This window comes from Squalius cephalus (genome assembly GCF_949319135.1).
Source record: "Squalius cephalus genome assembly, chromosome: 23".
Classification (NCBI taxonomy): Eukaryota; Metazoa; Chordata; class Actinopteri; order Cypriniformes; family Leuciscidae; genus Squalius; species Squalius cephalus.
The window spans coordinates 29,501,223-29,513,793 of record NC_137144.1 but is presented as its reverse complement, the minus strand read 5'-3'; the positions used below and the strand labels follow the sequence as shown (position 1 = coordinate 29,513,793).

The 12,571-nt window shown below is 40.9% G+C and overlaps 1 protein-coding gene across 1 annotated transcript in view; it reads left to right on the top strand.

Annotated features, from left to right (window-relative positions):
- LOC307151520 (uncharacterized protein) overlaps nucleotides 1-12,571 on the top strand; it is a 47,262-nt gene that overhangs the window by 9,196 nt on the left and 25,495 nt on the right. Inside the window, exons 5-10 of the mRNA XM_079859606.1 lie at nucleotides 111-132; nucleotides 237-323; nucleotides 1,182-2,751; nucleotides 7,239-7,412; nucleotides 9,369-9,539; nucleotides 12,292-12,465. Coding sequence (XP_079715732.1) covers nucleotides 111-132; nucleotides 237-323; nucleotides 1,182-2,751; nucleotides 7,239-7,412; nucleotides 9,369-9,539; nucleotides 12,292-12,465 — 2,198 coding nt within the window. The remainder of the gene's footprint in view (nucleotides 1-110; nucleotides 133-236; nucleotides 324-1,181; nucleotides 2,752-7,238; nucleotides 7,413-9,368; nucleotides 9,540-12,291; nucleotides 12,466-12,571) is intronic.

The following is a 12,571-nucleotide window of genomic DNA, read 5'->3' as shown; positions in this document are numbered from 1 at the left end:
TATGATGATCATTTATCAGCTGAAGAAAAAATACATGAGAAGCTTTATGAGAATGAGTAAACGGTAACTTCTTATCTTGGTTGTTAATTATTATCAAATATTTCCTCTAGGGAAAGGGCAGTTTGATTACTGGTGAGTCAAATATTTGTCCTGCCCATAATTGTTTTTTTTAAACACTTTGTTGAATTGTGGTGGTCTGTGAATAACAACAAGAGTTGTATTTGTGTGTGTTGCAGGCATTGACTTTAAAGGAGAGGGTCAGTCGATCCCTTATACTACCTCCGAGAGTTGTTGGTCTCCAGGACCTCATAAATCTTTTCAGAGTATGTGCCTCTTTTTCATAAGAATTCAATTTTTTGGGTGACACTAGTGTTCTAGGTGAATAAACTTATGTTACAGACACAAATCCAGTCGGTTAGTTTGCTGCTACTTTAGTTGACTGCCTTACATTAGTTGATAGATTGGATATGGGGGGTTGTGGTGGCGCAATGGATAAGACACATGCCTTTGGTGTGAGAGACCCGGGTTCGAATCCACTGTGAGACACCAATGTGTCCCTGAGCAAGACACTTAACCCCTAGTTGCTCCAGTTGCGTGCGACCTCTGATATATATAGCAATTGTAAGTCGCTTTGGATAAAAGCGTCAGCTAAATGAATAAATGTAAATGATATAACTTTGCACAGACAAGGTCTATGGCACTATGTTGATACCTTGGATGTTTAAGTCTTGTGGCTTCACATTATGCCACAAATACTGTCAGTAGAGCTTAAAGAGAATGTACACCCCAAAATTATCATTCTGTCATCATTAACTCACCCATGCCAAACCTGTATGACTTACATTCTTCTGTAGAACACAGAAGACGATATTTTGAAGAGCACTGGGAACCAAACAATATCAAACCACTTTGACTCATTGCATTGCATTTTTTTTGTTATTTTTCTAAATGTCTTCATGTTTCACAGAAGAAGGTAATACAGCTTTGAACATGGATCATTCCTTTAAATATGTTGGCTGCTCTCATCTGTTCCAGCCTTTTATCCAAACTCTAGTAGCACAGAAGTGACTTCTAGTTCAATGTTAAGTGTTTTAAGTTCTTTATATAGACTAGATAATGTTACTGATGTAAATGTGATAAATGAAAAGCATGTGAGCTGAACTGTGTTTGTGTCTCTGTAGTATCAGAGACATTCAAACTGAGACTGATGGAGGAGTTTCGGTATCTGAGTGAAGAAATATCACCTGGTCGAAGACAACTACTGAATGATGTCTTCATTGAGCGGCACATCACAGAGGAACCAGATTCTCACATCAATAATAAAAAAGAAATAATAAGCAACAACATTTTCGAAACCAGGACCGTTTTGATGAAGGGTGAAGCTGGCATTGGCAAAACTGTGACTGTGCAGAAGTTCATCCTGGACTGGGCTGAAGAGAAATCAAACCATGACATCGAATATATATTTCTGATCCCTTTCCAGAAGCTGAACATTATCAGAGAGACGGTGAAGGAGTGTAGCTTCATGGAGCTTCTGCAGCGATGCTGTGAAAACACTGAACATCTAAATCCTGAGTCTAGGATCATGCTGATCTTTGATGGACTAAATGAGTTTAAAGTTCCTCTAGATTTCCAAACCACAAAGAAGATTACAGATCCAATCAAACCAGCCTCAGTCTCTGATCTACTGACAAACCTCATGATGGGAAATCTGCTTCCAAACACTCAGATCTGGATCACCAGCAGACCGGCAGCAGCCAATCAGATTCCTGCGAGGTTTTTAGATCGTGTGACAGAGATCCAGGGCTTTAATGATGAACAGAAGGAGGAGTATTTCAGAAAGAGCATCAGTGATCACAGGATGGCCAATAAAGTCATTAGTCATATCCAGAAATCTCCACGCATCAACAGCATGTGTTATTCACCAGATTACTGCAGAATCATCGCAGCGATTCCAGAGGAAATCATCAGTACAGTCGGTTCAGATTTCCCCAAGACTCTCACTCAGATGTACAGCAAACTCCTGTTAGCTCAGACTGAACTGAATCCAGAGAGAAGAGAGACCATCATCGCTCTGGGGAAAATAGCGTTTGACCTGTTGGTAAAGGCCAACTCTCTCTTCTGTGATGAAGATTATGAACTCAGTGCTGAACGTGTTAAAGCAAGCTCATCAATCATACAAGTGATAGATGAAAAAAGAAAGTCCTTCTGTTTCATGAATCACCGAACACAGGAGTTTCTGGCAGGTTTGTATGCGACTGATGTCATTAATGGAGGAAACCCACTCCAGCTCAGAGATCTCTCCCGTCTGAAGCTTGAGCTCGGAGAGAAGAGCTTCACAAAATACGATTCACTCCAGAAAGTGATGAACATCGCTTTACAGAAACAGATGGATCTCTTCTTCTGCTTCTTACTGGGTTTCAGACTGGAGTCCGACCTCCTGATACAGAGAAGAAGCTCTTCATCCAGTCAAGAAATAATTCAACACATCAAAACAATGATCATGAATTCCTCTTCAGAAAATGCAGTCGAATGCAGTCTCCTGTTCGACTGTTTGAAAGAGCTGGATGACCGTTATCTAATCCAGGAGATAAAGACACAGCTGAAATCTGGACTCAGACTCTCTCCTGATGAGTCTTCAGCCCTGATGAGTGTGTTGCTGAACCCAGAAGAGAAGCTGGATGAGATTAAATATCATCGATCAGAGAAACTGAAGCTTCGACCAGCCGTCAAAACATCTGTTGAACATGAGTGAGTAAATGCATATGAGCTGTGTAATGCATAAAATAGTAACTTTCCTTTAACTGTCTAAATGTTTGAAATTGATTGATTACATACTGTAGCCCAGCAGGAACATTTTTAATTCAGTGTTTAAACATTGCTCTTATTTAGTTTTATCAGCCATATTGAAAGCCTATAATACGCATTTGGTATCCGTCAGTATATGTCAGTCGAAGGTTCTGTAAGGATGAGTTAATGGAGACAATAGAAAAGCATTGGTTGCATGTATTCCGGCCAATCACAAAACACCGGAATACATGCAACCGTTCACCGGAACAGCGTCCCTCCGCAAAACTAATTTATTTCCAGCCCTGTATAAGTATAGGGATACCTATTTGGGGGTGCAGGGAATACATTTTTGTTAACACCTGAATGCAGGATATATCTATCATGAACGCGAGAGGAAGCAAGATGCAGGTAAAAGATGTTTATTATAAATAAACAGTGAAGGTCAGGTCTACACAAACACGACACACAGGGCAGGAGAGTGACGCAGGGACCTTGATGGGCAACCGGGCTGGTGGTGGATGGCAGATGAGTGAGAAGTCCGTAATCCAGAATGGGCTTTATGCAAAGCTACACTACTTCCTGAACTTCAGGCAGGTCCTTTGTTTCCTGTCTGACATTATTGGACAAACTGATTAATCCAGGTGTGCCTGACCAGGAAGTAGTGCAGCTGTGCATAAAGCCCATTGCAATGATGACGACAGGAACCGAAGACACGAAGAGGCAAATCCAAACTGGAACGATGATCACGAGAGGATGCCAAACAGGACAGGAACCAACACCGGTACACACCACAACGATCTGACAACACAAGACACCAGTCACTGGACACGGGAATCTGGACTTGTCCAATCTACCACAGCCTTAACCTTATCAGGGTCCATACGTACTCCCTCAGACGAGATGATGTATCCTAGAAAAGAAACAGACTGTGCATGAAAATCGCATTTCTCCGCCTTGACAAAAAGCCCATTCTCTATCAACCTTTGAAGTACTTGTCGGACGTGCTGCACGTGTTCCTGGAGAGAAGATGAAAAAATCAATATGTCGTCCAGGTAGACATATATGAACTGATTTACCATATGTCGCAGCACGTCGTTGACGAGTGACTGGAAGACCGCTGGGGAGTTTGACAGACCAAAAGGCATGACCAAATATTCAAAGTGCCCCCTGGGGATGTTATTTGCGGTCTTCCATTCATCCCCCTTTCTGATGCGGACCAAATGATAGGCATTCCGTAAATCCAATTTTGTAAAGACTGATGCTCCCTGCAACCTCTTGAAGGCTGAAGACATCAACGGCAAAGGATAAGTATTCTTTACCGTGATGTTGTTCAACCCCCCCATAATCAATACAAGGTCGCAGAGAACCATCCTTCTTGCCCACAAAAAAGAAGAGGAGAAGAGTGTAAATCTTCCCCGCAGGAGAAGAGGAAGGCCGGATGAACCCCGTTGCTAGAGAATCAGAAATATATTTCTCCATGGCCTCCCTTTCTGGAACACAAAGCGAATGTAACTTGCCCTTAGGCAGAGACTTACCTGGAAGTAAATTTATGGCACAGTCGTAGGGACGGTGCGGAGGAAGAGAAGCAGCACGGGACTTACTGAACACCTCCTTCAGGTCGAGGTACACAACAGGCACATTAGATAAATCCACTGCCTCCTCCTGAAACACAGAAACATGTACAGACGGACAAGCAGACAAAAGACAAGACTCATAGCACTGAGCACTTCATGCGGAAATGTTGTGTTGTGTGAGCCAGGGGTGACCAAGAACTACGGGTGCCAGAGGTGAGTCCACGCGGAGGAATGACAGAGTTTCCGTATGGTTGCCTGATGTGGTGAGTGTTATGGGTCTGGTGGTGAGTAGGGATGGGACTTTTTCTCGACAAAACGACCGACATTCGACACATGCTCCACTCGACAAAAAAAATAGAGTGTCGACATGTCGAGGGGGCGGGGCTTGTGGGATTTCCAAATTGCATTTTTTTTTTGGCTTTTAATTTATTACATTTCCTATTCAAATACACATCATAAAGTGCCACTTTTCCCATAATGAAATAAAACCTGAGCCGTCTAGCGAAAGCCTACCTCTGCATCCCCGCCACATCTGTGCCAGCGGAAAGTGTGTTTTCAGCCGCGGGACTGGTCGTGAGTAGACTCCGCAGTCGCCTTCTACCCAAACATGTGGATATGCTTCTGTTCTTAAACAAAAATTAGGCCTAAATGGTAAGATACCTATTGGTATATTTTATTTTCACTGCTGATTTGTTATGTTGAGTTGATGGTATTATGCTGCCTCCTTTTCTGTGGTTTAAAAAAAAAATGGGCACGCTGTTTTCAATTTTAACTGTTGCTTATTTTCACGTTTGATAAGCATGTTAAAGTTATATAATGATAATATAGAGTGTTATTTTTTTCATTCGGAAAACTATCTTGTTTAGGCTACATGCACAGAGCTAATTAACTAATGGACAGGCCGTTTTATTTCTGTAAATTCCGAACGGCAAAAAGTAGCCTACGTCTTATGTGTTTGTAAGGCTGTTGAATAAACATTTTAAATTAGCCTACTCTCTCTCTCGTTTTTATTATTACCGCTTCAATGGTCAAAATTTGACACTAGAGCCATGTTTTTGAGACTAGAATAAACTAGTACAACAATGTAGAATATTTTCCACCCTCCGCATTGCTGCTGCTCTTTAAAAAAAAAAGAAAAAAAAGGCCGACAATCCGACAAAAAGTCGACACATGGGCCTCGACAGTCGATTTCCCAAATCCCGTGTCGTTCCCATCCCTAGTGGTGAGTGAAATATTGGGGAGTTTTTGACCATTGAGGGCATCGATGGATATGTTATGAGTAAGTGAGGTGATAGGAATGTGAAGTCATAAGCGAGCTTATGGTCCATAAAGTTGCCCTCTGCTCCTGAGTCCAGTAAAGCTTGGCAGTCGTGTGTGCCGGCTGCCCATCTCAGTCTTACCAGGAGGATCATGGATGATGACGATGATGAGGTCTTCTCGGCGGAGTGTAGGAAGTGGTCCGCTCCCCCACAGTAAAGGCAGAGTCCCTGGGACCACCGCCTTTCCTTCTCCTACCGGGAAAGCCAAGCTCTACCCACCTGCATGGGCTCATGATCAAAGACGGGGCTGACCGTGTCCCCGCCGCTGACCCGTGGGCTTTCAGTGCCTCCAGGTAGTCGATTTGGAAGAACGCGATGTTCCATCCTAGAGAGCCATGCACTCTTAGAGCCAGTTCAATGAGCCCATTTAAAGATTTCCTTTTGGACACGGTCAGCCAGCCCACGCAGGAACATGTCCCACTGCGCCTCCTCGTTCCATTGGCACTCAGCCGCCAGCGTGCGGAATTCGATTGAGTAGTCAGACACGGAGTGATCTCCTTGTTGCAGGTCGGTGAGAACCCTGGCCGCCTCTCTTCCTGCCATCGAGCAGTCAAACACACGCCTCATCTTCTCACCGAGTGCCTGAAACGAGGCGCAGCATGAATCCTGGTTCTCCCACACCACCGTTCCCCACAACGCCGCTGTCCTTGTTGAAGGTTCGGGGTTGCAGTGAGAAATGCATGGAGCACCTGGTCAAGAACACTCTGCAGAAACTGGGTTCTCCTGAATACGCCTACGGTACTGGTAGACGATGTTCCGACTGGAAGAGCGACTCCGGTGGTGTGGGCTGAAGTGGCGGTGTGGGCGGCGCAGTTGGACTCCTCAGATGTTGGAGTTGTTGTGTGAGCTCGGACACCTGCATCACTAAAGCTTGTACTGCCCGCCCTGTGTTCGCGATGCTCTCTTCCTGAGTGTCCATCCGAGTGATACTGTGAGCGATGAATTCGTCAAGGCTGATCGTGGGACCACCTGCTGCCTCCATGATCTGGTCAGATCGTTCTGTCATGAACGCGAGAGGAAGCAAGATGCAGGTAAAAGATGTTTATTATAAATAAACAGTGAAGGTCAGGTTTACTCAAACACGACACACAGGGCAGGAGAGTGACGCAGGGACCTCGATGGGCAACCGGGCTGGTGGTGGATGGCAGATGAGTGAGAAGTCAATGATGACGGCTGGAACCTAATGACACGAAGAGACAAATCCAAACTGGAACGATGATCACGAGAGGATGCCAAACAGGACAGGAACCAACACCGGTAAACACCACAACGATCTGACAACACAAGACACCAGTCACTGAGAATATATAGGTGAGTAGAGTGGAATCAGCTGGTGCTGATGATCAGCGGTAATCAGAGGACACACCCACACTAATCACACACACTACACACAATCACACGAGACAAGGAAGAGACAGCGAATTCATGAACCGTGACAATATCAGTGTGGAATTGGTGTCAAAGCTTGTGCTGATCTGAGTTCTTGTTAACAAGTAATTTTTCTTTTATAATTTTGTAGACATTTGTATTTAACGTGTTTTCTTCGCACTCACAGGATGAGATCTTGTGATATCAGTGATGGAGGTTGTGCTGTTCTGAGTTCAGCTCTGAGATCAAACCCGTCTCATCTGAGAGAGCTGGACCTGAGTGAGAACATCATTACAGAATCAGAAATGAAGCAGCTTTCAGCTCTACTGGAACATTCTCAGTGTAAACTGGAGAAACTGGGGTGAGTGGTATTGTTTTTGTTCATGAATTTTTCACAAGGAATACTTTTGTTGTTTATATTTTGCTGTGAAAAACAACAAAAAGGTAAAAAGTGGAAGGGCAATGGTTGTGAGTGGGGGTCACTAAGCTTGCAATGGTATATGGTAATACTAGTATGAAATGATATACTGGTTTAAATACCAGTTCAGGAACTCATTTTTCCATTTCTGTTCGTCAGATGTCTGTAAAACTGTCTCAGTTGTTGAATGTTCATTCAAATATTTACACATAATAAGAAATTTGCTGGGATTAAAAGCAGTTGAAAGTGAGAGGACATTTATTTTTGGCTGAGTATATTAGGAATATGGATACATATGTTTGCATTTTTGTTTTTTAATTCCACTGGAGAGGATAGCATCTGCTGAAAACTTGTCTGAGAGTGTAAATCTGCATATATATATATTTACAGTCAAAACACCTCACCATTCAAATCAGAAAATTCAGAACAAATACGTTTAAAAAAATTATAGCCATAACAATTTATTTTTACTAATGTTTGAAACATGAAATTGACCACTTCATATTTAAGTCAAGTCAAGTCAAGTCATCTTCATTTATATGCTTTTAACAATGTAGATTGTTCCAAAGCGGCTTTACAGAGATACAAGGATAGTTTAAAGTAACAGAGATTGTTTTGGCTTTATATCAGTTTTTGAATTTTCCAGCTAAAGTTAATTTGATTGATTCGCTTCCGTCACAACGATCATTAGTTATTAACTTAGGGGCCTCTAACACGACACCGTTTTAACAGGAAACTCTACACAGACTTTTAACGTGAAACCTGTGAGAACGCAGATGGCGTGCACATGCGTATTACGAGTTCAGTCTATTGGTATGCGCGTTTGAATATATGTGCGCAGGTTTGTAATTCCCTACAAACCAAGCCTTAAAAAACTACTTGTCTGGCCTTAACATTTTGATACAGAATTATATCACTCCGGGTTAGATACGCGAACCGAATTTTCCCGACAACACTTTATCTGTATAGTGGTAGTGGGATCCTCCATAGGGAGAGACTAGTTGGCACTTCAGCACTGCGTTGTCATCGGGTCCAGGCGAAGGTCCTTCATCAGATCTGGATACGGCCTGGATACGGCAGGCTGCGGGAAAACTTCGGGATAAACACAGACACTAAAATTAGCGTTGATGCCATTCTTCTTATGATGTAATGAGTACAACAAGATTTATGGGAAGTGTTCCCGGTTCCGACTGACCTAATCTATGCAGCCTAACATTGAATTATAGAAGTTTATAATGTGTTATGTGAATGCTAGGTCAAAGAGATGTGTCTTTAATCTGGCTTTGAACTGACAGAGTGTATCTGCTTCCTGGACAATGGTAGGAAGACTGTTCCAAAGTTTTGGTGCTAAATAGGAGAAGGATCTATTATCAACTGGCCAGAATTTTGAGATCGCAATAGACGTGAAGGACTATAATGCGTTAAGAGCTCGCTCAAGTACTGCGGAGCTAAACCATTTAGTGCTTTGTAAGTAATCAGCAATATTTTAAAATTTATATGATGTTTAATAGGGAGCCAATGCAGTTTTGACAGAACTGGGCTAATATGGTCATACTTCCTGGTTCTGGTAAGAACTCGAGCTGCTGCGTTTTGGACCAGCTGTAGTTTGTTTATTAAGCGTGCAGGGCAACCACCCAGTAGAGCATTACAATAATCTAGCCTTGAGGTCATGAACACATGGACTAATTGTTCCGCATTTGTCAATGAGAGCATATGACGTAATTTAGATATATTTTTAAGATGGAAAAATGCGGTTTTACAGATACTAGACACGTGACTTTCAAATGAAAGATTTAGTGAACTTATGTCTCTAAAATACCTTTCAACAATTGTTTTTAATAATTACCTGGTTCTCATTGTATTCTGACTTCACCATATTTGTATTTCTCGCACTCACAGGTTGAGATCTTGTAATATCAGTGATAGAGGTTGTGCTGATCTGAGTTCAGCTCTGAGATCAAACCCGTCTCTGAGAGAGCTGGACCTGAGTAAGAATAACTTTACAGATTCAGGAGTGATGCAGCTTTCAGATCTACTGGAACATCCTCAGTGTAAACTGGAGAAACTGGGGTGAGTGGTGTTGTGCATATTTGTTAATACAAAATAACACAATCTATCACTGTTCAATGCACTTATAGGGGTTCAAGAATGAAATGCTGAAACCCTATTGTAATTGTGGGCCAAGCACTGAAGATGTGTATGTACTAATTGTATCCGTTGGCGTTGTTATTCTTCTTCTGTTTCTTCTTCTTCCGCTCTGGGAGTCTATGGCAGCCGTTAGAACCGCTTGCAGCAAAGTTATGAAAATTATCTCACAGATATAATAAAATTCAAGTTCATTTGTCAAACCGTTCTCGGGTAACTCGCAAAAGAATCTGATGAAGAGCACGCCAAAATAAACGTGAAGGTATATCTCAGTAACGCTTTAGTGTATTCTGACCAAACTTGGTGTGTGTTATGACAACCATGAACTGAGGCTACCTGTCCAGTTTTGGCACAGTACCACCTAGTGGTCAGGAGATATGAAAACATTATTTATCTGATTTCATTTCTGGTATGCCGTTTTTTTCTGCCATCTTGGATTTTCTGAAAAATATATTTTTTCGAACTCCTCATAGGCCGTTTGTCTGATTCACTCAAAACTCGGCATGCACCATCTAGAGACATTCATGGAAAAAAAGTTTTTAAAAGAATTTCTATCTGTGATTCACGTTCGCAATGGGAAGTTAAAACTTTCACTAAAATGGCTAGAACTCTTGAACTCAATTAGATATATTCACCAAACGTGTTATACTTATGTAAGAGCTAGTTCTGTGGTCATGCAAAAATAATTGTGGCTATTTGCCACTTGGTGGAACTGTAATATAAAAAAACTTAAAACCGCTGTAATTATGCAATGGTTTTTAAACCGTTAAAAAGTTATCAAAATAATTTTGGGTAACACTTTATAATAACTTCATGTTATGAATCATTATTTAAGCATTAGTAAATAGTTCATTTATAATTTAGAAAGCATTAATAGACATTAAGCATTTTATAAATACAGCTATAAATGCTTTATTCTTGATTTATAAGCAAATCTATAATGTGTTTAATAATTTTATTTTCATACTTTTTTTAATGATCAGTTTATCATATCTAAATTAACAGTAACATCATTTAAAATCCAGTTATTTAGGAGTTGTTAGTTGTTCATAAGATCATTTAAAGAAAGTGTAAGTAAATGATTAATAAACAATTTAAATGTACATTTATACATCTTATTATTTAGACATGTAGTAATAGTTACTCAGTGTGTGAATAAATGCTTTATTAACATGTATTTCTACTGTAGTTCATGATTAATTCAGGTAGTTATAAAACATTCAGTAGTGGTCAGTGAACTATTTTTGTGAGCTCAGCTAAAGAGAGGACTAGTTCTGCCTTATAAAGCTTTTACAAAGGAGATTTAAAGGCTCAGTTCTCGTCTAAACAGAAAAAGGAAACACAACACAGAGTGATACAGAACATGTAAATATTTATTCAAGATGCAATCAATGACACTGTACAACTGTACACTTGATATAACATAAAAAATAAACCTTGAATGAATCTGAGGTGAAATCCATGTGGGGAACGAATTCCTCTCTCTAAATCCCTGATTGCACAATCCTAATGAGATGATGCTGAAATCGTCTTTTTTAATTAGCTCCTGATCACGGTGATCTGCAGCAGAAACAGCCGATCAGGCACACTGAAGCTGTGTTTGAGTAAGACGCTCTGTTTGAGAGCTGCCAGTTGAGTGCATAGGAGTCGATCAGCTGATATGGGCTGTGTTGGACAGGTGATAGCTGAGCTTGACCACGAGACCTCCTGAACTAACGCAGAATGCTTGATTGCACTTTTGTTAACTCAGCCAGTTCAGTCATAATTATAGCGTCCAAATTGCATTTGAAAGCTAAATAAAATATCATGAATATATGTAGGTTTTATTTACTCTTTGTTTGTATTATTTAACAGCTGTTTCTGATTGAACTGCTGATTTGGTTTAAAGAGGCTACATGTAACTTTTTCCCCAAAATAAACGTAACAATAGCCTTTTTATTTGACCATTTATGACTCAAACATCTCCTGATGAGCATACTGATACCTTGTCAGCTCACAGTGGATGCACCTATAAGCCTGTATCCTATTTTTCCTATTTTCTGTCGGGTCGGATTTTTCGCGCGCTGTCTGCGGATGTGACGTCAAGCGCGTTCATGTTAAACGTTTCAGATCACTCTGCCACCACCGCTAGTCAGCAAACAAACTTAGTTTCTCAAACAATATATGTATTTGACTGTTCTTACCTCTGTAAACAATGTTGACTTCTTTGCAGCGGATGACTTGTGAAGTGTGCACGTACGAGAGCGAGCAGAAAGGAAGAGCAGTTCCGTTTTTTGGCCACAGGTGTCAGTCGCGAGTTTAAATTTCAGAAAATCGCATGTAGCCTCTTTAAGGACACAAGTAGAGACACGAGCAGTTCATTGATATTTCCACACAGGCACTACCTTGACACCTCACTGCTCATGTTTTCTTTTATGTTTGGTTGAATAAGTCCTTTAAGTATGTAAATGAAACATTGTATTTGCTTTATTTTTTCAATGTAATTAAAATTTTTAGTTCAAATTTATTTTATTTTTTTCATAGCAGCTAGCATCCAACCAGCAGTAATGCCAGTGTTACCTATTTGAACACTGACACTATATTGTGTGAATGATTATATCTTGGCAGTTTAGCACACACACACTTTGCTCTCTGAGTAAGTTTGTCATTGTCTTATCACTTTATTCACTGAAAACAGGTTGAGATCTTGTAATATCAGTGACAGAGGTTATACTGTTCTGAGTTCAGCTCTGAGATCAAACCCGTCTCATCTGAGAGAACTGGACCTGAGTGAGAATAACTTTGATGAATTGGGAGTGAAGCAGCTTTCAGATCTACTGGCAGATCCTCAGTGTAAACTGGAGAAATTGGGGTGAGTGTCACTGGCTTTATTTTATATATTTGTTTGAATGAAGACGGAGTGAACCTGTTCGTTATAAGTAGGTTATTTTCTTTGAAAGTTTCTCTTTTGTCAGATA